Source organism: Podarcis gaigeae (genome assembly GCF_964106915.1).
Source record: "Podarcis gaigeae genome assembly, chromosome: 9".
NCBI lineage: Eukaryota > Metazoa > Chordata > Lepidosauria > Squamata > Lacertidae > Podarcis > Podarcis gaigeae.
The window spans coordinates 38,725,926-38,750,882 of NC_139685.1; the positions used below are offsets into that span (position 1 = coordinate 38,725,926).

Here is a 24,957-nt window from a genome sequence, read left to right on the forward strand (position 1 = left end):
GGCGGGGGTTGCATTAGATGATCCTTGGATCCCTTTCAACTCCAAGATTCTATGAATCAGCCCTACGATCTGCTTTAAAAAGGTGGTTTAAGAAGGCAACCCCACAATATTCAAAGTAAGCACAAATGAGATGTAGTAGCATATATTCATAAACACAAAAGTCAAAGACAGACTCCCACCCTCGGCTTGAGTGGTTAGACAAGAGGAACAGAAAATAATAACAAAATAAATCAGATGATCAGCAGCATTCATTTCTGTACAAGTATGCTTTTAGAAGGAAAAAGCAACATGTAGCTTGAAGCAGTCCTGCAACTGAATGAGTATTGATTGCTCCAATTTTAGAACAATGCTTGGGCTACTGAGTAATGGAATCAGTAAAAGAGTGAAGGCAAAATTTGGTTTACAAAATACAGTGGAGGAGCAGGACAGTAATAATAATATAACAAAAATTATTTAACCTTTCAGTAAAAGCTCCTGTGAAGAACAGAGTTGCTCTCAGCTCATAAACTGACTTATTCTGCAATACTGCATCTCCTATTCTTTCTGCTTGAGTTAGATTTGAAGTGAAGCATTAAAGCAATAGATAAACAGCATTTGATAACAGATATGCTAGATGATGACTGGTAGATGGCTGGTGCCAAGTGGTGTTAGTTGGCTAGGACCAACAAACATAAGATATACAGTATGTGCATAGGGCTCCTGCCATGGGGATGTGAATCCTGATTGACCAGGATTCCCAACCCCACTGAGCTGGTGTACGTCCATAACCCCCCTTTGGATTGACCTCAATCATGCATTGCCCAGAAGTGTGTGGTTGGCATGCGTGATGTCATGGTCTCAAAGGAGACTGGCAGCGCAGACCTTAAAAACACTTGTACTGATGTACCAGTGGTATTTAGGTAAATGTAAAGGGACCCCTGACCCTTAGGTCCAGTCACGGACAACTGTGGGGTTGCGGAGCTCATCTCACTTTACTGGCCGAGGGAGACGGCATTTGTCTACAAACAATTTTTCTGGGTCATGCGGCCAGCATGACTAAGCCGTTTCTGGCGAACTAGAGCAGCACACGGAGACGCCGTTTACCTTCCCGCCAGAAGGTATTTATCTACTTTCACTTTGACGCGCTTTCGAACTGCTAGGTTGGCAGGAGCTGGGACCGAGCCATGGGAGCTCACCCCATTGCGGGGATTCAAACTGCCAACCTTCCGATCGGCAAGTCCTAGGCTCTGTGGTTTAACCCACAGCGCCACCCATGTCCCTTCCTGGTGGTATTTAACTCCTAGTAAATTAGTAAAAATGTATAAAACAAGTACAAATACCTGCTGGAAATGTAAAGAAAAAGAAGGTACCTTTTATAACACATGGTGGTCTTATAAAGTAATAAAGGCTTTCTGGGAAATGATACATAATGAATTGAAAAAAATGTTTAAAATAGCTTTTGTAAAAAAACCGACATCCCAAAGGAACAAAATAGACTTTTTATGTATGCGACAACAGCATCACGAATGCTACTGGTCCAGAGATGGAAAGAAGAAAGAGCCCCACCAGAGAGGAATGGCAAACTAAGCTGTTAGACGATGCTGAAATGGCAAAAGTGACCGGGAAACTCAGAGACCAAGAAGACAAGAAATTCAAGAAAGAATGGGAAAAGTTTATAATTTATTTAGGAGACATTGTAAGCAGATGAAAACATTAGCAGGATTTTAATACCACTTGTAATGTAACAAATATTACGGATAATATGGATAGATACAAAATATAGACTATGAAGTACAGTGGTACCTCGGGTTAAGAACTTAATTCGTTCCGGAGGTCTGTTCTTAACCTGAGGTACCACTTTAGCTAATGGGGCCTCCCACCACCGCCGCATAATCCTGAAGTAAAGTTTTTAACCCGAGGTACTATTTCTGAGTTAGCAGAGTCTGTAACCTGAAGCGTCCGTAACCTGAAGCGTCTGTAACCTGAGGTATCACTGTAATATGCAGTTGGTAATGTTGAGAATAGGACTCATGGAGGAGATGGGAGGGGGAAGTTGCGAGAGTCGGAGAAATCTCATTTTATGGATATGCATTTGATATTGTAACTAATTTGCACTTGTAAAATCAAATAAAAATGATTTTCAAAATAACAAAAAAAAACCCCACCACTTGTACAAGCAAATGTGCCCCCCCCCCAGTCTACTTTACTCTGCATCTTTCTCAAGTGCATGATCTTCACTTAAAATGAAAATGCTTCCTCCAGATGATTCAAAAGAAGCTACGGACAGATATAACAGAAACAACTTGGATGATGTATTTCCCTCTGTCAATCTCCGAGCCCAGATAATTCACCCTAATTACAAAAGCATATTCATTCCATAACCAAGTCAAAAACCAGGATTCAAAGGGTTGAGGAAGGATGTTTGTTTGTTTTTTATCCAGGATTACCAGGGATTGTTCTGTCAACACATGCTACCCAAAGGGAGGCCTGAATACAGGCCAATATCAAGCTGTTTATAGACGGAATGGGATTCCATAAGGAAATGCTTTTCTGTCTCATGCAGCCAAAATTAATTACAGCTAGACCTTTGTTAGTTAAACCACTGATACAGAAAGTCAGCGGGGTGACAGACACAACAGATGGTATGTTTGCTACCTAGAAATTGCCTGGAACATAATAATTAAGGGCAGCAGATGGACTAGAATTGGAAACAGAACAGGTAATGCACAAAGAATGAAAACATCTTTATTATACCTTTCATCTTCTTCCTTCTCCAGGCCTGTCGAACAAGGCTGGGCAGTTTCATGGTCCAAACTGGCAAACTCAATAATTTCACTGGAAATCGTGCTATAATTTTGTTTTCACAAGGTTTCTATACTGTTTGGTTGTAATAAAACCTCAAAGTCATTTAGAAAATGAAATTGTCAGTGAAAAAAAAAACAGTTTAAAAATAGCCATATAAAATATCAAATAATTAAAATCAACGATAAACTAAAAATCAGATAAAAACCGCTTGACTGGATCCAAGGCCCTGCTAAGTGTTTTTAATCCTAATTTTTCCTTCTGGTTAGCAAAATGTAATTCTCAGTCCGCTCCAAGGGTGTGGTCAATTGCCCTTGTTCTGCCATGTTCTGTTACTCTTCCAAGTCAAGAGTATACCTGTTCATCTTTCTCATGACACCAGTACTTTGATAAACATTCTTAATCCTTTTACTCAGCCTCATCCAATTAAAAATGTATTTTCACCCATTTGCATCTATTTATTTATAACATTTCATATCTTGACAACATACCGTATTTTTCCATCTATAAGACGCCCCTATGTATAGGACGCCCCCGATTTTTGAGGACTCAGATTTCTAAGAAAATGGGGGGGGGATGCATCCGAATATAAGACGTCCCCTAATTTTTTACATTATTTTTTAGCCTCATACATGGAAAAATACGGTGCATATATATCATAACAGCTTTGCTGATAGGAGGAGGAATGTATAGAGGCAATCCCATTTTAGAGGGGAAGCAGGATTCAATCTCATTACAGCACCACCGTAGATGACTGTCCAGACTCAGCTTAAATAACTCCAGTGAAGGACAGCCCAAAATCTCCAGAGGCAGATTCTTCCACTGCCGAATATCTCAAACCATTAGGATACTCATCCCAATGTTTGAGCTGGTCAATTCCCCTGAAATTGCCCAAACTTTGGGAATGGCCTCCAGTGCAGGTCCTTGGGCAAGCTTAAAATTCTTTATTTGTTTCGTACTTTTATCTCCCATCTTTTTTCCACTAGGGAGCTCAAGATGGCTTACACAAGATTCCCAGATGGTCTCTCATCCATGCAATGACCAGACCTGCTTGGCTTCAACAGGGTTGGTGCATTGTGTTCCCCCAACAGGATGGTCCAGAAAATTTTTGGTAGCTACCTTGGGTTCATTACAAAGAAAGTGACACAAAATCTACAAGCGTAAACCAAAATGTCATAAAGTGGTGAGGAAGCTCTTTGAGTTCTCCAGAACTCTTCATCAGACTGTTTGCTGAGCAAACTCTGTGTGTCTTTGTCTAAAGGTGGAGTATCTGGGTGATGTTCTTTATTAAAAGGTCCTGTATTAGAAATAAAAGAAAGATGCAATGCCCCAACACAAACATTACTTCCTCTGTATAGTAATCAGCACTTACACTTCACTGAACTCTTCCTTTTATACGTTACCCTCACCCCAATAAACAACAAGCCATAATACAAAACATAATGGGATCATTAAAACCTCTGACCTGGATTTCAGCCCATAATCATCCAGCTGAGAGAACATAAAAAGGTTTTCCCTTATCTTCCCAAATGTGGAAAACATGATGAATGCCTTGCATTTCCCACAAAAAGTTCTTGCTCTATAGACTTTTGCTCCTTGCTTCTCTGGCGAGAGTGATATTAGTGATCCAAAAAAATGCCAGATAATTCTCTTCTCTTTCGTGTCTTAAGCCACAGCTCCACCTGCTGGTTCAGGCAGTGGTTCTTCAGACTTTAGAAAAAGCTGTTGAGAGTGACCCAGCCAAAATAACACAAAATGCTATTAGAAGCAACAGATAGTTTTTCAGCCCCTGCATAGACACAGAAAGGGGTTATTGGTTATTTTTCAAATGTTCTTACATTTGTATCTTGCCTTTCGATCATTATGACCTCCAAGACGGCCTACTCTGGTTCCTAGGGGGTCCCAGACTCACCAGACCCAGACATGCCTGGTTTCAGCAAGGTTGTGCCCTCATGTACCTTCAGACCACCCCCTGGGATGTGTGGGGAAGAAAGAGAAGTGGCATTATTTTCCAGAAGTCAGGCTTGGTATTGCGTTATTTGCAAAATGCTGCACACCGACAACTTTATTGTATAGTAAGATATGCGTTTGTCGGAACACATTCTACAAATGGTAGCGGTCAGATAATAATTGCCTAGTTAAATTTATTTGGCCAAATTACCTGTATGAAACAGTATGTAACATCAGTTTGAGTGTTGAACTTGAACTGGAGATCCCTGGGTCCCTTTCTTATACAGAGTGATCTTGGTGGGCCAGTCATTATCTCTCAGCCTAACATACACTGCCTTGAGCTCCTTGGAGCATGGGTGAGATATAAATGTGATAGTAATGTGTGGAGGGGCAGCTGGCACTCCTACCGGTACACATCCACCCACCCACCCACCCAACTTTGCTGTTCCCCCTTCTAGTGAGTTGCAGCAACGCTGCTGCCAGGAGACTATTGCTTTGTCTCTGCCCCACTGGACGACCTGAATGTAAACAAACACACCCATGTAGGGAAAATTGATGCAGCAAGGAAAGACAGGACTAGACATTATACATGGACACGGAGCAACAAATTCCAGCAGCTGCTCATTCTAGGAAAACTGAAGCTCTGGAAAGGGGTGCAGTGGAGGAGGAGGTCCTTGCCTCCTCCCCATTTTGCAGCTACAACATCCTTCTTTGGGACTTTTCCCACTAGCCTCCCACAGTGTTTCAGGTGAGGGTTTACTCTTTCAAACCCAGAACTAGTAAGGAGAATAGTGGTGTATTAGTGTGTGTGAGTGTATGTATGTATCAGGGAAGTGGCTGGTTAAGCCCCTGCTTTTCCACAATGCTGCCTCACAAAGTTGCCCCTCCCAAAAGCTTGGATTTATTTATTTTAATGTTTAAAATGTATATGGCATCCTTCATTTAAAGTACCAGAGGGCGATTTACAACACAGAACACAACAAACAATATACCGTATTTTTCGCTCTAAAAGACGAACCAGACCATAAGATGCACCTAGTTTTTACAAGAGGAAAACAAGAAAAAAAATATTCTGAATTCCAGAAGCCAGGACAGCAAGCGGGATCGCTGAACACAGATCCCGCTTGCTGTCCTGGCTTATGGGATAGCCGCGTGCAGCCTCTCCCAGGCAGCGGGATGAAGGCTCCCCCTGCCCGGGAGAGGCTGTGCGCAGCTAAGGCTCCCCCAAGAGCTGTGCTCCCCTTAAAGAGCACACGGAGTGTGTGTGCGGCTCTTGGGGGTTCCACACAGCTCTTTAAAGGCAGCGCTGAGCAGAGCCTCCCGCCTGCATTCGCTCCATAAGATGCACACACATTTCCCCCTTACTTTTTAGGAGGGGGAAAGTGCGTCTTATAGAGTGAAAAATACGGTAATATAAATGCATAACATAAGGAAATTCCTTTCCTTAGCAGAAGCTGTCACTGGGAATTTTGTTATGCACATAGCCCCCCAAAAGTAGGAGCTATGAGAAGACTTATCCACCATAAATTTGTCTGAATGGGGTCTTTTTAAGCCATCTTAGTTGGTGGTCACATAGCAGCAAACGCCATAGTTTATCTATGTGCTGTGGGAAGAATCATTCTGAACCTCCCACCTTGCAGCTTCAATGGATGACCTCGGGATCTAGTATTACTAGAGAGAAAGATAGAAAAAATCTCTAGATTTGCCTGCTTCTTCCTCCCCAGCTACTTAGAAGTTCCCATTTTTCTGATGCGGATACATCAAAGATGAGAGGAACATGTTACAGCCCTTACCTTTATTTCTTTAAATACCAGGACTCCCCACATTGCAGCTATAAAGCCAGGACCCTGGAGAACAAGATTAAGACACGATGAATAATCATAATAGCATTTGTTCATGAGGATTTGCTAGAGCCCAATTATCTTATTTAAATTCAATCTTGCCTTCACTGAAACGTAATCGTGTGCTAAATTGTTGCTCGTGATGATGACAGAAGGAAGAATGTGAGAAGATAATGGCCTTTAATAAAAAGGCATGCCAATCCCGCAAAAACAAAACAAACCTCTGGGGGGCACTTACAGATTACCTGCTTTAACGAGCCACCGTCCTGATTTGTTTGCAGGGAGGCCTGTGTTTTATTGAGAATCCATTCGGATTTGTTTGTTTTTGGGAGGATAGAGGATGTTTCATCAACCAAGTGTTATCCCACATTTTCCAGTATGCTTCTCTGTCAGTTTCCTTACCGCAAAAAAGCCTCCCCCCTTTTTTTGAGGGGGAATCAGGTTTGTTTGGCGAGAGCGCCAAATGAACTGCAATTTCACAACCCGAATATCCTGATATGTAACTGAATCCCATACTAGAAACACCCTGGAAGCTCCTTCGCAGGGGGTTGGGCTAGATGACCCTCATGGTCCCTTCCAACTCTACAGTTCTATTACTCTATATGCAAAGACACATTTACAGTTGTAATCCTATGTATCAGGTACGTCCAACTCCCTAGAGAAGCAGTTCTCAACCAGCGGATCCCCAGATGTTGTTGGGCTACAACTCCCATCATCCCTGAGCTCTGGCCTTGCTAGCTAGGGGTGATGGGAGTTGCAGTTCAACAACATCGGGGACCCACAGGATGAGAAAAGATGCCCTAGAGACTGTGATCTACTCCCAGTATAAAATAACTAGCATTAATCTACCTATTGTCATTGGAGTGAGTGTGCGTTTTTTTGGGGGGGAGGGCGCTTTTTTGTGGGGGCTGGTCAGAGTTGTTGAGCGTTTGGGGGGGAAGGCACAGGGGTTGTAGAGCTTTTTTGGGGGGAGGGAAATACAAAAAACGCTCACAAGAAACTGAAGTGCTGACTATCGAACACAGCACTAAAACTAACATTACTTTCACTTTTTGGTAACTGATACTGATGCCAACGGAGGAACCTTGCGACTGGGGCAGGAGGTGGGGACATTACTTGCATGCAATCGACCACGATCTACCGGGAACATGAAGGTGATCTACCTGTCGATCATGGTTGACCGGTTGGACATCACTGCTATATATGTCTACTCAGAAGCAAGCACCACTGATTTAAAGTGGATATAAAGCTTGCCACAGGGTTACTCTTTGCACATATTACAGACATCCAGGTCACAGACACCCAGGCTGAAATATGCCCATGCACAACATCTATAATAGGCTTTGCTCTGAAAGTGGCTTTCCTTCTCTCCTCCCAGCCAATCTCTAGAGCACAATTTCCCCACTGCTTTTCAAGGTGTTTCCAATCTTAGTTACCTTGCTGCTCATCCCAGACACCCATTTCCATAAATGAAGTACAAAGGTTCCTATTTTTAGTACCCTGCTGTGCGGTAGCCAGAATATTTATTGCAATTTCTTTTCTATTGCCAGCTTTGACCTCAGCTGCCCCTGCACATTTTATCTCAAAACGGCTCAGAAGTATCTCCAATTTCCTCCTTCTGGAGAAGGACAAGATATATGTGCTGAGTGATCCTCATCTCTGCAGCTTGTTATAATTTACTGCACCCTATAAGTCAACAGGACAGGTGCAACTGCAGATTGCCATGATGAAAAGTGGCGCTTGTGGTGGGAAGGACTTTTTATCCTTTCCCTCTTCTCAACTGGAGAATAAAGAGAGCAGCTTGCCCCCTCCCCTGACACAATCCCTAACACAGTTCCTCTCAATGGCTGCTTTGAACTTTTCCTTCGTGCCTAAAGGGGGTCAATGGGCTATGAAACAGTGCACTCTTCTCTGAGCTCCCCATATGCTTGAGAGAGCTATTTTGAGGAGTTCTGTCCATGTACCAGGGTTTATGCATGCAGAGAAAAGGGACAAAAAAGGGTTAAGTTAGGTGAGCAATAAATATTCGGGGGGTATGGGCCCAGCAAATTCTGGGTGTGTTTGTCCTGCACCTGCAACTAGCTAAGCATGTGAGAGTGACTCAGCACAATCTAAAGTATTAAAATGCACATGTGTTTGAAGTCAATTTGCCCTTGGCTAGAGCCTAGTGTGTGTTGGAACGCTGCAAGGAGACTTTATGTTACAACTGCGTGTTATTCTCAAACTTAATCTGTTCCGAAAGTCTGTTCCAAAAGCAAAGCGTTCCAAAACCAAAGCATGCTTTCTCATAGAAAGTAGTGCCTACTGCTTCCTTTCCCATTTAGGGGTTCCTCATAGGTGTGCAGGCTGGCATCCTGTTAGATTGAATCATCAATCTAACAGCTTGATGATTCTGACCACCTTGCTTTACATCAGAATGAGCATGGTCAAGCAGAATGCAACAGATGCTAGAGAGATGAAAGCACATTCTCTTAAAGGAAAAGGCAAATGAGAGGAACGTTATGGATGTCATATGTCAGAGCTGGAAGAGGACAGATCTGGATTTCTGGGCGATTTGTAGTAGATCTGTTAGGATTCCCGATTGCCAATGATTTAACAATGGCAGAAACAAAATGACTTCCCCAACCCTAAATCATACCACTGAAACGGAAATTTTTGTGTAACCAGGAGTGTATTTTTTGTGGGGGCACAGTTCAGTTAAAATTATAGAATTGTAAGTGTTGAAAGGGACCCTGAGGATCATCTAGTCCAAGCCCCCTGCAATGCAGGAATATGCAGCTGTCCCATACGGGGATCAAACCTGCAACCTTAGCACTGTCAGCACCACACTCTAGTCAACCAAGATATTCAGGCTATATGGGTCAGGCTATTCAGGTTTGGTGCCCAAACCAAATTCCAGGGCTCAGAATTCTTTTGCACCAAGCCTGATTGGTAGATCTTGCGGTTACAGTAAAAAGCAAAAGTAGATCCCACAAGCCTGAAGTTTGCCCACCTGTGTGTCAGTTTGCATTTCTTAGGTTAGAAAAGTATTGATCTGATGTGTAGAGATCTTTCCTATTCTAATTAATTCAAGAAGGTTCTGGAAGCTTCTCTCTGTGAAAGAAACAAGCAGAAGGTTCATGATGTTTGGGTTATTCCTTCAGAGAAACTGAGCACAGCTGGCTTAAACTGGTTCTGTTTCAGTGAAGGTCATGCTTACTATAAAAGTAAGGCCAGAAGAAGCCTAGGTTTCACTTTTTCTTTCTATCTCTTTTCCTTCTGATGTGGTGTTCTGTATATAGTGTTACGGTTTTAGACTTTTTATAAGTTATTGTAAGTTTAAGTTGGGTCTGTTGCAACTGGATTTCTTATGGACAGTGCCAATCCTGAATGTATTGGATTTGTGACCATTATGCTCATTTGCCTTCAGTAGCAGTAAAGCTCTGCTGCATGAAAAGTAATTGCCTCTGATCTATTTTTTGGGAATCCTGCAACATGTTTTAAGTTTTTGATCTGCTAACTATACATCAGAGTTCTGCTCTGGATCAATATTGAGTAGAATTTCATGACACTCTATTGTACGTGAAACCTCCATAACAAAGGCAGGAGTGGGGTGTATATGTGGTTTGATATACAAAAGAGCCCACCCTTATGAACAGGACCTTCTTTGGTACTTACCGCTGTGATTATTGGAAAGCTGACCACAGCACTGAGGTAATGATTTGCTAGGAACCAGCAGGAAGTGGCGATCGCCCACAATACACCAGAAACAAATCCTGACAACAAATAAGCATATTTTATTACTCATAGAAAAAATAGCAATATAGACTTGGAAGGGACCCCAGGGATCATCTAATCCAACCCCCTGCCACGCAGGAATATCAGCTAAATCATGTATGCTAGGTGGCCATCGAACCTCTGCTTAAAAACCTACAAGGAGGGAGCCGTCTGCAAGCAATTTGAGCTGGTGTGATGTACTGCCAGCCCAAAATGTCTGAAACGGGCATTGCGATCTGAATGGCATAGAGGTTTCAGACAATTTACCAATATATCGCCCAGCTCGAATCCTAAGGCCATGCTGCATTTGCAAAGGGCTTTCAAGGGCTCAAAGCTCTTAGCTTGCATTGGCTACTTTCCTATTCTTAACAACAATCCTTTAATAGTTATTGTAAAAGGGCGGAACTGAGGCTGAAGGAGAACAGCTCACCTTAAATTCACCAGGAGTTCACGTCAGAAATGAATATGAAGCAGGGACTACCTGATTTTTAGCCTGGGGTGAAAGCCACTATATAACACCAGCCTTTGTGTCCCTTGAGGAGCTAAGGGGCACTAAGTCAGTGGGGCACTGATCTTTCCCCACAGCAGAAACGCCCCACCTGCTCCTGGATGCAGGCACAGCTGTATGTATTCTTGCAAATGCAAACATATTCTTTGTAAAATGAGATGATCATTTGTATTCTTCCATATGTAACAGGTTTATTTTCACGAGGAGCCAGTGCAGTGCTCTCCAGATGCTGTCCAGATGATCCAGATTATGTGAGTTGGCGTTCAACAACTTCTAGAGAGCACCGTGTTGGCTACTTTTCCACTACGACATTATTAATATAATACCTCCCCAAAATACCTTCTGGGTTTTTTATTATTATTATAAAAGGGCTCTTAAAACTGTGTGCAGGATAGAAACCTCATCACTCTTGAAAGTACCTAGAGTGGCATACTCTAACATTGCCTACATTTGTCTAATAGCAACAGAACGAAGTATGTTTGATAGTGATCTGCAATGCACATGTATTTCAGAATTCTACCTGGGATGATGGCTTCAGGATAAACCTTAGGTCTATTTTTCATCACTGCACAATAGATCAGGAAGTAGATGGTACTTGTAAGGAAGATGCCACTGAAGTGGGCAAAGACGTAATCTAAATCTGAAACAAAAATGGGAGGCATATGCATATGTAGAATATGTTTAGGAAATTAACAATATCCTAGAAGAGCAGCAATTACTTCTGGTAAGGTCTTGCTCATACCTTAGCCATACGTTTGTTCATATAAGGCCTTCAATACTTTCCCTGGTTTTAGCTGATCAAGAGGCTTTGCTCAGGATGTATGTGCGATGTAAATGTGACTGTAAATACTATACTAAATGTCTCACTGATTTAAACTTTATGATTTCTTTGTGGTTTACAACAAATATTAAAAGCATCAATAGAAATAGTTGAAAACCATTCTAAAACATTTTAAAACAATTAAAAATAACAGTAGAAAATATGTAAACACATCAACACCTGTGTGTCTGGTGTCAGGATAGGCTTGCCAAAACGAAAAAGGTTTTCAAGTACAGTGGTACTTCAGAAGTCAAACAGAATCTGTTCCGGAAGTCCATTTGACTTCCAAAACATTCGGGAACCAAGGCGCGGCTTCCAATTGGCTGCTGGAAGCTCCTGCATCCAGTAGGAAGCCGTGGAAGCCGCGATTGATGTTCAGGTTCCAAAGAATGTTCACAAACTGGAACAATCACTTCTGAGTTTGCGGCGCTCGGGAGCCAAAACGTTAGTCTAGCAAGATGTTCAACCTCCGAGGTACGACTGTAAGTGTCGGAAGGAATACAGTGAAGGTAAGTTTCACAGATCAAAACCTTTGAGTGGGTACGTATGGGATAAGGCGATTCTGCAAGTAAACTGGTCCCAAGCCATTAATAGCTTGATATAACAATAGTAGCAACTTAAAACTTTACCCAGTAAGAAATCAGCAACTGCACTAGCATTTTGCACTAACTGCAGTTCTCAGGTCAAGCGCAAGAGAAGCCCAACATAGAGTGCACTGCTGTAATTCAATGTTGATGTCACCAATGGATGAACTACTGCAGTTTGTTAAGGATTGCTGGGAACAGTAACTCTGTGAGGGGTGAACTACAGTGCCCAGAATTCTTTGAGGGAAAGACTGTGCTTTAAAGGCACAGTAGCCTAGGGCTGGGAAAGTGTGCTCCTAATTCTTCCTTTTAAATTTGCTGCCATGACTTTATGTAACTGGCACCTGATGTCATATGACATCAAGCAATGGACAGGTGGGTGTGGCTTGGGCCAAACCATGTCATGGGGCAAATTAGGCCTGCAAGCTAGAAACGCCTCACCAATGACCTAGAGAAACTATATTATGAGGTGATTAATACATATAACAAACAAAAAAAACAAGGAACAGATAAACAAAGGGGGAAAGACTTTCCCCTCCCCTTTCGCCCATCGTGAATGAGCAAAATTTCCCACTGGTTTAGATTTCATATTAAAACAGTTCATCTGCCTTTACCAAACTGACTTGCTCCGGTATATTTCGTTCCGTTCCTTCTGCCATGGTCCTTGATGTAAAGCACTGGCACAAAACTTGAGCCATAAAACATTCCAGCTATCACAGCCAGGGAGCAGCCTCTTCCAGGAAAAAGAAAGGAAGATCAAGATATTACAAACTCAAAGACACCCATTGCACTATACAACATTCATTGCAGGTTTGCAGAGCTGTGGCTGAAAACATGCTGGAGAACAACTGCCAGTAGTTTTCTAGAAATTGCTGTATTGAAAGAGATGTTGGAGCACTCATCACTGCCACAGAATGGTTACAGTTTGTCGTCTTTATTGCCTTGTGAAGTTCACCAAAGGAAGCACGAAACAGGAGGTAGCCAGGTAGGCTAGAGGAAATTCACCAGAAAGGGCTGGACAACTTACATCATTCTCTTCCCTAACGGAGAAAGATGGTCTACCCATGAAGCATCAGTCCTGTTTTCAGCGCTATGATCAGAGCTGTTGATTGACTGTTGGTGAAAAGGAAAGCCATTAAGGCTAAGATTTCTGAAAACATTCAGACCTGGATTGTGCTAGGTATGCTCATTCACTTGGGATGAGGAAGGAAGTCGGACAGCTAGGAGCTGATTCCTAAAGAATTTGCAGCTGGTGCATCTGCAGATATTATTCATTTCATTGCTCTTCTTTTCTTAATACCCCCGCTTTCTCCTAGTGCAGGACCCAAGGATGCTCACAACATAAATTAATGCAGATACAACAATACACAATAAATATAGATATTAAAAAACAAATAAATAAGTAACCCTCTAAAAAAAATGCACCAAAAACACAAAAAACCATTTAAAAGGACTCACACACACTAAGATGTCCATGAAAAGAGATTTCTGAACTCCCCAGTTATTTTCATTTTTGAATTGATAATTGAACAACATTGGAAGCTATATCCTGATAAGTTTGTCTTGCTAAATCTTCCTTGCTTCCTAACCCTAGAGGGCACAAATAATGGTACTTTCTCTTCTTTCCAATATCCTTTACAGTTGTAAAAAAATGTGGAAGGCCTCGTAAGGGCTACCTTGAAAAGAAAGCAGTTGGAATAAGTTCTGTGTTATAATGCTTTTTTCTAGTGCAGAAGTGTAACATGAACAAAAGCAAAAACTTACATGTCTTAATAGCGGGGTGCTCTCCGATGACGGTGAAGAGCTCTCAACATCACTTTTTATGAAAAGAAATAGGATGGCACTGCAAATGAAATATCATCATGAACTAAACACCATCATGTTGTAGCATTTTATGCACACACACACACACACACACACACAAACACACACAGTCGTACCTTGGTTTTCGACAGCTTAGTTCTCGAATGTTTTGGCTCCTGAATGCCGCAAACCTGGAAGTGGTCTGGTTTACGAACTATTTTTGGAAGCCAAACGTCCAATGGGGCTTCCATGGCTTCCGATCGGCTGCAGGAGCTTCCTACAGCCAATCAGAAGCCACACTTTGGTTTCCAAACGTTTGGAAGTGGAATGGACTTCCGGAACGGATTCCGTTTGACTTCCAAGGCACGACTCGTGTGTGTGTGTGCGCGCGCGCACACACACACACACACACACACACATGTGTCTTAAAGAATCATAGAATTGTGATTATTTAGTCTAACCCCTTGCAATGCAGGAATCTCAGCTAAATCATACATGATTTAGTCTTCCTTACTTCATTTTGCTGATTTTAAAAATCATTTTTTAAGACATTATCCTTTAATATCTCTGGCTGAGGGACAACATTGCTTCATAAATGGTGCTATCCTATGCATATTTACTAAGAAGTAAATTCCACTGGGTCAATGGGATTTCCTTCCTACCTAGTATGTGGTTAGGAATTGCAGCCTTCAACAGCTTACCTGCAGACTCAAAAGAATAAAAGTTTTACTTTGCCTCGGTCGTTTTAAAATTCTGATTCACTTGCATATATGTATATACACACATACACACACACACACACACACACACACGTACTTATATGCATAAGTAGTGTTTCAAAATAGAAATATAGTAAGATTATTAATACCTTAATACTGAAAGTCCAGCTCCAATGTAGTTTAAAGCTGGTTTTGCTACTTCTTCTGGGTCAATCCCAAACCAGCCAAACCTGTGAACAGAAAGGTTAAAAACTCTTTTAAATTGTTTCCAAAATGAGAAGGGCATAGAAAAGTGCAGGGAAAGCTATCTAGCTTGCATAAATAAATTGCGTGTGGCAATCACAAGTACAAGGGAATGATAGCTTGGCAAAGAACATTGATTCCCCCCCCCCCAGGGTCACAGCATTGCAGTTTGACTTGTTCTTGTACATGCCGAAAGGATGTATATAAAAATATAAATGAATCCATTCCTGGAAGTAAAGATGTCTCGATCTCATGTACCATCTGAACAATAAAAATATTGTCTTGAAAAATGTTTAGTAGTTGAGGCTAGACTTGTACATTGCAAAATTTTTAACAACTCTTTCAAAATATAATCAACTATTAATTGCTCGTGGAAACATTTAATTCAGTCTATGAAGGATCCTCATATGGTTTATAGGGCCTAGCTGACATTATATCTGACACACAGATAATAACATCTTGAAGTCAACTTGTGAATGTATAAAGATTGAGAGGGAGGAGGAAATTACATCAGGATGGAAGTATCCAGGTAATATTTTGAGCCTGATCTTTGGGGCAAGATCGTATATTACAGTGAAGTACATTACAGAGAGAGAGAAAATGCTTTTGTCAAAACATTGGTCTTGTTAATGGTAATTTTTAAGTAAATGTTACAAATACATAAATGATGACTCATACTATAGGTGAAGTATACAGGGTGCTTACCTTGAGCTTGCCCAGCCAGTTAGCAAGTTAAAAGAAGCCCAGATTAAGAGACCAAGGCCCAACCCAATGGTTTTGACAATGGGGACAACTGTTATATTACCTGCACAGTATGAAAAGAACAAAAGCAAAATTAGCTGATTATTAATACAGTATAATCTTACTACAGTAGCGCTATATCAGTATTATTAATTTCGTTGTCCCCGAGAGGGGGCAATGACAATAAAGATATTTCCAGTTACAGATAGGTAGCCGTGTTGGTCTGCCATAGTCAAAACAAAAAAAATTCCTTCCAGTAGCACCTTAAAGACCAACTGACTTAGTTGGTCTTTAAGGTGCTACTGGAAGGAATTTTTTTTGTTTTGAATAAAGATATTATTATTATTATTATTATTATTATTATTATTATTATTATTATTGTTATTGTTATTGTTATTGTTATTGTTATTGTTATTGTTATTAATGCAACTGCTAATAAGCATAATCTACGATAAATCACTACATTTAGTGTGCTAGATTATGCATCATGGCCAGAGAATGTACAAAACTAAACCGAGATATATACCTGTTTCCTGAAACCCGTTGAGGATTTTGTATATTGTCCAGGAATTGCGCACAATTCCCTCCCTGTGGATGGATGATGGGCACATTCGCCATGAGGCTTGGTGAATGTGCACAGCGTCCAACTCTTATGTACATTAACTGTTCAAATTTCATGCCTCTCCTCTTAACATATACAAGGCACTGAACGATAACAATTTGTCATTCCTCCATACTCACATACCGTACGTTTCCATGCTGGCAGTACAAATTACTCCCACCACACATTCACCCGATGTCTTAAGAGATTGTGAAACCATCTTGCACAGCCATCTCTGCCACTACTCTTTTTGGCCATGCCCCCGCTTCACAGAATAGGCCCTAAATATATACAAATGTGTATGCACAGAGCCCTTATGCACAAAGGTTTCTTTCACATGACTGATGACTTTGCGGCTGGCAGGTGAGGATGGAAGCCCAGCACAACCTCACAGCAACATGCCCACAGTCTCTGAGTCAACGTAAACAAAATATTCCCCGTGGGTTGGATTCAGACTTAAGTCTGGGTCAGCCCAGTGTTTTCAACACAGTAACTGAATGCCACACTTGGCACTCTTTTCTGAAGCAGTCATACTAAAGCTCTACCAGCCTTTAAGTGATTTGACATGAAATCTCAGAGAGGGGGAAAAAACCCCCCACTGAACAGACAGACAAATCACAGCTGCAAGAACCCTGAAAGTCCTTGTAGGATCAAGCACTTGATATTGTTTTTAATGCAACTCTACCACGCAATAGCATTTAGTATTCTCGTCATGCTGAATTACATAGCAGTGGATGCGAGACAAAATTAATAGCCCTCTTCAGACATTCTCTCGTCATATTACATAAACAGGTGGGAAGAGGGCATGAGGACAAGTGGTCTGGCTTTGCCCTTTGGATAACCCTCCATGAGTCCCCCCCCCAATCCAGATTCTAAAATGTGCAGGAAGTCTCCCAGAGCACAGTTGGCGCCGTGCTGCAGAATATTGCTTTTCAGCCTGTGGAGGGTGATCAGAATGCGAACCAAGGTGTGGATGTGGGCAGAGCTAATATGTTGGTAATATGCTGAGTGTTATTCCCCCTGTTGCTTATTATGAAGCTTTGCCAAAGTGTTGCCTTTGTATCTTGCTTTTTATTTGAAACCACGATGCACACCTTAAGGTCAAATCAGTGGTGTGTTTACACTGCCGAGCAGCTTGCAGGTTTTACTTCAAAATGAAAAGCAAATGTTAACTGTGTTCTATTTTCTTGTAATACAAAATACCTGTAAAGTATATATTTTGGAAGCTGCCCAGAGTGGCTGCGGCAACCCAGCCAGATAAGTGGGGTATAAATAATAACATTACTATTATTCTTGTTATCATTAACGCCCCACCCATCCTGCCTTAAGACAAAAATTGTTTGAAGAGGGCCAATACATGCATATGTCTCAGTACTGCCACACCTCGGGTTATGGACACTTCAGGTTGTGTGATTTTGGGTTGCGCACTGTGCCAAATCTGGAAGTACCGGAACTGGTTACTTCCGGGTTTCGGTGCCTGCGCCTAAGCGCTAAATCATGCTATGCGCAGAAGCGCGACCTGCGCATGCACAAACACAGCGCTGCCGGTTGCGAACGCCGCAGGTTGCGAAGGTGCTTTCCGCACGGATCATGTTTGCAACCCGAGCATCCACTGTATTAACAACTGCATTTTACAATATTCCTGCAACCTGCAAATGGTGCATAGATTCACATGTGCATGGGTGTTAAATTGTAAACAAGGTAAGTGTTATTTCAGCCATACCTGTAGCCCATAAAAAGCCGCCAACCATGGCAAGAGGCCAAAATCTAGGGCTGTTCTGAATAAGGTTAACAATCAAAGAAACTATCCAGATAGCGGCACAGAGAATCCACTGGAAGAACATTCCTAGAACACAAATAAATCCAAGAATAATTAAGCACAACAGATCATTATGCAGTCATGGCTGTTTAGTTTTAGTCTATATCATAAGAAGCGTTGGGAGATTTGGTGGTGGTGGTGGTGATGTCTGTGGTTGAGCAGCTGCGATATCACGGACTGTTTCAAAACTATTTGGGAAATGAAGATGTAAGAAACAGAAGGAAAACATCACTTTGGCTGGTATTAAACCTCACCTTGGCAACGATAAGGAAAAGTATGGAAGCTGAAGACAGAAAACTGAGTTATAAGGGGCCTCTCAAAGTGGGGAAGAGAATGCCCAGTAGGCAGTAGATTAAGAATAAGAATCTAAGGGAAGAGCAGGTAGATAGGGCCTAATTAGAAAAAAAAAAGATGTGGATAGACTGAGAACATGATAAGGCAGAGCACAGAAATATAGGAAGCTGCCTTAGACTGAATCAAATCATTACTCCATCCAGATCAGTGTTGTCTTCACTGACTGGCAGAAGCTCACCAGGTTACTCCCTGCGCAACCTGGACATCCAAGGATGGAACCTGGGACCCTCTATCATTGAGTTACAGCCCTTCCCCTGAGTGATGGCCCTTCAGTGTATCAAGACCAGTGAACTGGGAACCAAACTATGTATTGCAATAAATATGTTTCCCTTATTCCTTATGTCTAACTCATGACCCAGAATGAACTCTTCACTCGACTCAACGCTCTGGGCTGGTAATAAACAGCACCTTCCACAGCCCATCAGTAGCCAGTGGTAGACAGTAGGACTTTCAGCAGGAAAACGGGCAAAGGTTATTAGTGGCTATTTTCCATGCAGTACAGAAGTGGCCGGCTTTTGCATGCTTTTTAATTTTTTTTTAAACCCATATGTTTACCTTAACATGTAGTTTACTGAAAAACAACATTTGAAGCATGCTTTGCTGGATTTTATAAAAAGCTTGGCATCTGTTGCAAACAGAAGCAGGGGCAATTCATTTGCATTGACTCTTCACATCCCTGCAATGCAGGAATCTTTTGCCCAACATGGGGCTTGAACCCACAACCGTGAGATTAAGAATCTCATGCTCCACCAACTGAGCTGATGATGTGCTAACTTCTAGAAAACACCAGCTTGTTTAGTGGGTGAGTCAAATACAGTGGTGCCCCGCAAGACGAACGCCTCGCAAGACGAAAAACCCGCTAGACGAAAGGGTTTTTCTGTTTTGGAGGCGCTTCGCAAAACGAATTTCCCTATGGGGTTGCTTCACAAGACGAAAAAATCTTGCGTCCCCCAGCGGTTTTTTTTGCTTTTTTTGCCCTTTTCCTAAGCCGCTAAGCCGCTTATCAGCTGTTCCGCTGATAAGCCGCTTAACAGCTGATCGCTGGAAGCCGCTTGACAGCTCTAGCACTAATCCGCTAAGCTGTCAATGGGCTTGCTTCGCAAGACGAAAAAACCGCTAGACGAAGAGAATCGCGGAACGGATTAATTTCGTCTAGCGAGGCACCACTGTACTAAATCCCATTTATAACAATGTTTATTTAGTTATAGAAATGTTCCAGCTCTGTGATTCTATCATCAACCTGATATAAAGTAGCTGTTGTTTTAAAGAGTACGGAAATTTTGCAACATGTACCATGTAAAGTATAACAATAGCAGTTCAGTTTAAGCACAAACATTTACCATCGCCAGTGTCAAATTTCTTAACTGGTACAAAGTTTGTTCCAAACAAGATGACAGCTATTGCTGAGGAGGTGAAGCCAATTGTTAGATCTGTCACGTTGCTGCTGACAGGGCTGGTGGTTCCTTGCCAGCTGTCCATCTCTATTCTTCAGGAGAGACTCAGAAGTCTTTACGGAGCTACTTGGATCCCATTTCTGGCAGCTCTGGAACCAGAGAAATAAATGGAACAAATAACACATTTCGGCAAAAGTATTCCCAATGGTTTTATGCAAGAATCATTCTAGAATTCTTCTATGACCTCTGTTCCAGTATGTTACTATGGATATTGAACATGCAGCATGGGTTGTAGCAATGTATTATATGGATGAAGGTCTCTCTCTCTCTCTCTCTCTCTCTCTCTCTCACACACACACACACACACACACACACTCTTAATGTATATAATTAACACTAATATTTTGGAGGATTTCCATTAGGGTAATACACAACTACTCTCTCCCTCTCTAACACACATACACGCACATACACTGGAAATATTCAATGATTGGAGGGGTAAGTGGAACTCTGCCCATTAGCCTTGTCCTCAACATTGATGCACCAGGCGGTCTCACTCCTGACTGTCATGCATTGACATGATTGCCTACACAGTGACATTTGTATGAGAACAGGCGTTCCACGCCACCATGAATTGCAGAAGTGCAGGGTTCCTAACCCCAAGTTTATGCAGTTGTACACATCACAGACTCATCTTTCAGAAGTTCTGTGCCATGGGCACAGCAATGTTGGGATCAGATCTCTTTTCCCCTTTAGACAGACAAACAAACAAACAAACAAACAAACAAACAAACAGGTGGAGGGCAACATTAACATCTTATAACAAATGCATTCAGGAGGGCAGGGCTGGAGCCAGCACATGAACCCTCAGGCACCTGCCAGAGCTCCAGAGAGCTGGCAGGGCCAATTGCTGATCCCTGCTCTGAGCACCCATAAAAAGGGGGAGGGGTTACTCCATGGAGCATCGGGCAGCTGTATTTAGTCACCCTTTGAATTTCCCACAATGCCCCCAGCTTAGCATCATTCTGAGGCATTGTGGGAATTTAAAAGATGGTTAGAGCAAGCCTCCAAGTGATGCCAGGTAAGCTTTCCATGAACTACTGACAGATGACCCCCCCCCCATGAGGGGGCACTTTGCATGGAGCTGGCTCTGGGAGAGAGGAGAGCTCACTGCAATGCCCCCCCCCCATTCATAACGTCTGAAAGGGGTTTTCGGGCTCACAAAAATGAAATAATAAACGGACGCTATGCAGAGTGGAAAGCCATCACTTAGTGCTAGAAAATCTCTAAGCGGTTCGCACAAACTGCAGTAATAAAATCACAAACAAAAAGTAACTACGTGCATAATATGGAAAAGCAGTGTGTGATCATAAAATTACGAGTCAGGAAAAGCCTGTCCAAACATGCGATTTTTTTTTTTAAACTTGTCAATGCTGTGGGAGTGAATTGCATGAGCAAGAGCAGGTCTGAAAACCTGTTCGCGTGCAGAGTTGTTCCACCAGTGTCTACTCATTTAGACAAGAACATTTTATTTAATCCCCAATCTAGTAATAGTTGTTGTTTCCAGACAACAAACCACCACAGCCGCGGCCCTACAGACCTTGCCGGACTCCAACTCCCACCGTTCCCAGGAGCACGGCCGGTGGCAAAGGATGATGGGAGCTGTAGTTCAGCCGCAGGGTCTTCCTTCTTCGCCCAAGTCTTGCTTTGCAAACCGGCAACGCGGGAGGAATTTAGCTCCTACTTGCTCCTCTGCCCTTCAGCCTCTTTCGCCGAGAAGTTGCTCAAGTGCTCTCAATCAGAAATGCAAACCTGTCCCCTGAATTTACTTACAAAGCTTCCCTTGCGTATCCTGCTTCCTGGTCAACGCTAAACTGCGGGTGGGAACGAGGAGCTCCACCCTGTCCTCATGTGATCAACCCACTTTCCCTCCCATTTGGGAGACGTTTTGCAAGCTAGCCGGCCACTTTTGTTTTTTGGGTACGTTGGAGAGCCGAAGAGGGACGGCGGGCGAGGGAAATTGCTGGTTCTAAACCCAATTCTGCACCCCTCCTTTTCTGTACCTTTTCTGTGCGCTTCGACGTGATCACGAGATTAGGCGCTAAGGGAAAGAGGAAGATATAGCTTTTATTTAAGGCAGACTTGCTAAGGTTGTCAAAGTTTTCCTCTTTTAGAGTCAACCAGAAGAGAAATGCCTGAATGTTAATTGTGTGTGTGCCCTTGCAGCTTACACACCCACACTCACCCACCCCTTGAAGGCTTAAATAGATGTATCAGCGCTTGTGGGCTAGATACATAGGGCCATAGGCAGATGATAGCTTTATTCCAAGTCAGAGCATTGGTCCATATTGCTACACTAAGTCCCCAGATTTTGGTGAACTTCATTTCCCATCATTCCTGGTCACCAAGTAAATGGCTGGGGATGGTGGGAATCGTGGTCAAACAACATATGACTCTGCAGCATCTAGGTCTGGTCAGCACTGCCTTGCTCCTGCTTCCAGGATTTCAGGCAGGAATCTGCATATATCTAATTAATCCCCTGGAGCTGGTGGTATATCTAATGCAAGTAATGCAAACAAGGAAAGACTGAAATGTATTGGGGCTAATTTCTCCAACAATGAGCTATGTGACATTGGGTGTCTCTAAGGCAGGCATCCCCAAACTCAGCCCTCCAGCTGTTTTGGGATTACAACTACCATCATCCCTAGCTAACAGGACCAGTGGTCAGGGATGATGGGAGTTGTAGTCCAAAAACAACTGGAGGGCTGAAATTGGGGATGCCTGCTCTAAGCTAATGAGATCCAGTGCAATAATATCTGGCGCATGCAGCTGTATCCAATAAAGATCCCCAAACGGACAGTTCTGCCAACACATGGATAAGATTCATGTAAATGTGCATCTCTAGATGGTGATAAATAAGCAGACAGGTGTGTCTGTGTCCTGGGCTGTCCAACCATACTGAAATATGTAGTGCAAGCAATTCTTTATCACTGTAAATGTGGCAGCTCTGTTCTATGCGGCCAGCATTTTGTTAACTTTTGTTATATATAGTTGATATGGTTTTTTCCTGAAAATTAACAAAAATCTATGTTGGTGCTCATTCAATAAATGGTGTGGGAGAGTGGTTGTGACTAGCCCTATGAGGGCAAATGTTTTGTCTCGTAGAGGGAAGGCTCGTGCCAAAATATGTGGGACAGGTTGGGGTGGAGATTGGGGGTCTGAAAATTACTTTCCCTTTTGCAGAAATGTCTTCAATCCATTACAGTGGCACACAGGGTTTGCAGTGCTTCTTTCAGTGAAAACAACAAAAGCACTATGATTTACAACTGCAAGAAAAATTTTGCACATTACCTGCATAGCTGGGCTTTGCAATGCAAATTGGTTTGACAAACCCTCTCTCCTGCACAGGCCCCAGCAAATCCCCTCTCTTACTCTCTGATCCACCTGCCGCCCCTTGCCAGTGCAAAACCCAAGACTCGACTGTAACAGGCTCTTGAATTGCAAACTCCCCCTCTCACTCTCTGTGATGTACCCTTTACCAACGCTAAAACTTTCTCTCTCTCAGACTCCTCCTCCCAGACCCACCCTACCCTCTGCCCGTGCTATTTGAGAATGAGGATGAGCTACGTGAAAAAAGGTATCCAGTTTGAAGTCCAAACAGGACAGGGAACACTCTTCTCCAAAAAAGGATGATCACGTTTAATAGGCACAAGTGGCAGCCACTGAGCTATGGTTCTTTCCTGAGGCTTTGACTTTTCCACAGGAATAGGCTTGTTCTGAAATTCTTATAATACAGAAGAACTTGGCATTTTGCATTGCAGTCTGTAGCTTCAGGTGACTTTTAAAGCGCTGTCAGATGTTCTTGACAGTCTTGCTGACTCAAACTTGAGTCAGCCAGCCTTGATTTCCTTAACGATTTGCCTCTTTTAACTTTCCTCTGACAGCTTTGGTTTCCTGCAATTAATTAGAATTGTCTTTCTATTATTAGAATCCCTTCTACCTAACCTTGCTTCCAACTGAGCTGGGACTGTATTCTGCCCAAAATTCTTCTACTAACATGTCAGTTTCCTTTCTTGTGATTGCAGCAGCCATTATAGCTGTGCTTCTCAACCGACCCTTAATCACTTTTACTTGGAAGTGAATCACACTTTCTCTCCACTTTCAGCCTGCTGCATCATGATCCATACCATTGCTAATGATCCCCTTACCCTAGAAACATATATTCAGGGGCTGCAGAAGAAAGGGGAAGGTAGGAAACCTTCCTTTTGTTCTGGAAGGGAAGTTAGGATCTAAGCCATTATGTTCATGCATCAGTAAATCCCCACGTTCTGCTGCTGTTAACCCCATTCTGTTTTTTAAAGAAATTTGTGACAGACTGAGCCAAACCCAGCCCACCAGGGACTACGTAGGCCTCTTCTTTTTGTTCCCTCGCCGCAACTAAATTGAGAGGTGGGTGGTGATGATGGTTATGATTATCAAACAGAAAGCAGGACTACTTGTCTGGTATACAGTGTTACTTTGGTTCTCAAACGCCTTGGTACTCAAACAACTTGGAACCCAAACACTGCAAATCCGGAAGTGTGAACGCTTCCGTTCTGAGCACCACACTTCCATTCTGAGTGTTTAGCTGAGGTCTGTCATGTTTTTGCTATTTATTTTGCATTTTTGTTTTTACTGCCTTTTTGTTTTGTTTTTGTGGTTGTGTGGAACCCAGTTCATCTACTGATTGCTTGTGTGACTGCAGTACATTGTTTATTGCTTTCATTTTATCGCTCAGTGATCTTGTTAGATAATAAAATTTATGTTAAATTGCTGTTTTAGGGGTTGTTTTTAAAAGTCTGGAATGGATCAATTTATTTTGCATTACTTTCTATGGGAAAGTGCGCCTTGGTTTTGGAATGCTTTGGTTTTGGAATAGACTTCTGGAACGGATTAAGTTTGAGAACCAAGGTATCACTGTATTTATACACAGCAAATGTCTCCACTGTTCTGCTGTTATTAGCAACTCATGACCCCCTTGAGTCACCTGCAGGCCACCACAGA

At 42.4% G+C, this 24,957-nt stretch overlaps 1 protein-coding gene across 3 annotated transcripts; it reads right to left on the reverse strand.

Annotated features, from left to right (window-relative positions):
• Positions 1 to 1,642: 1,642 nt before the first annotated feature.
• On the reverse strand, positions 1,643 to 21,834 carry TMEM144 (transmembrane protein 144). Of its 3 annotated transcripts, none has more exons than XM_083755933.1 (13): positions 21,515 to 21,834; positions 19,861 to 20,063; positions 18,071 to 18,193; positions 15,711 to 15,810; positions 14,912 to 14,992; positions 14,005 to 14,083; positions 13,268 to 13,353; positions 12,855 to 12,973; positions 11,357 to 11,476; positions 10,230 to 10,327; positions 6,525 to 6,578; positions 3,377 to 4,570; positions 1,643 to 3,298 (listed from the first exon to the last, which is right to left on the reverse strand). In XM_083755933.1, the coding sequence occupies exons 2-12, from the start codon at positions 19,997 to 19,999 to the stop codon at positions 4,487 to 4,489; spliced, it is 1,083 nt and encodes a 360-aa protein (XP_083612059.1). In that variant the 5' UTR covers positions 20,000 to 20,063; positions 21,515 to 21,834; the 3' UTR covers positions 1,643 to 3,298; positions 3,377 to 4,486. The 3 variants fall into 3 exon arrangements, with proteins under 3 accessions (XP_083612059.1, XP_083612060.1, XP_083612061.1); XM_083755934.1 differs by having other exon boundaries at positions 21,748 to 21,822; XM_083755935.1 differs by having other exon boundaries at positions 12,864 to 12,973; positions 21,748 to 21,812.
• Positions 21,835 to 24,957: the final 3,123 nt, after the last annotated feature.

What these genes read in the sequence shown, in the direction of transcription:
- TMEM144 (XM_083755933.1), bottom strand. Translation starts at nt 19,999, where the DNA reads ATGGACAGCTGGCAAGGAACCACCAGCCCTGTCAGCAGCAACGTGACA. An exon ending in ACTGGCTGGGCAAGCTCAAG is followed by an intron (nt 14,993 to 15,710) that starts GTAAGCACCCTG and finishes TTCTGTTCACAG; the next exon opens with GTTTGGCTGGTTTGGGATTG. An exon ending in TGGTATTTAAAGAAATAAAG is followed by an intron (nt 4,571 to 6,524) that starts GTAAGGGCTGTA and finishes GTGTCTATGCAG; the next exon opens with GGGCTGAAAAACTATCTGTT.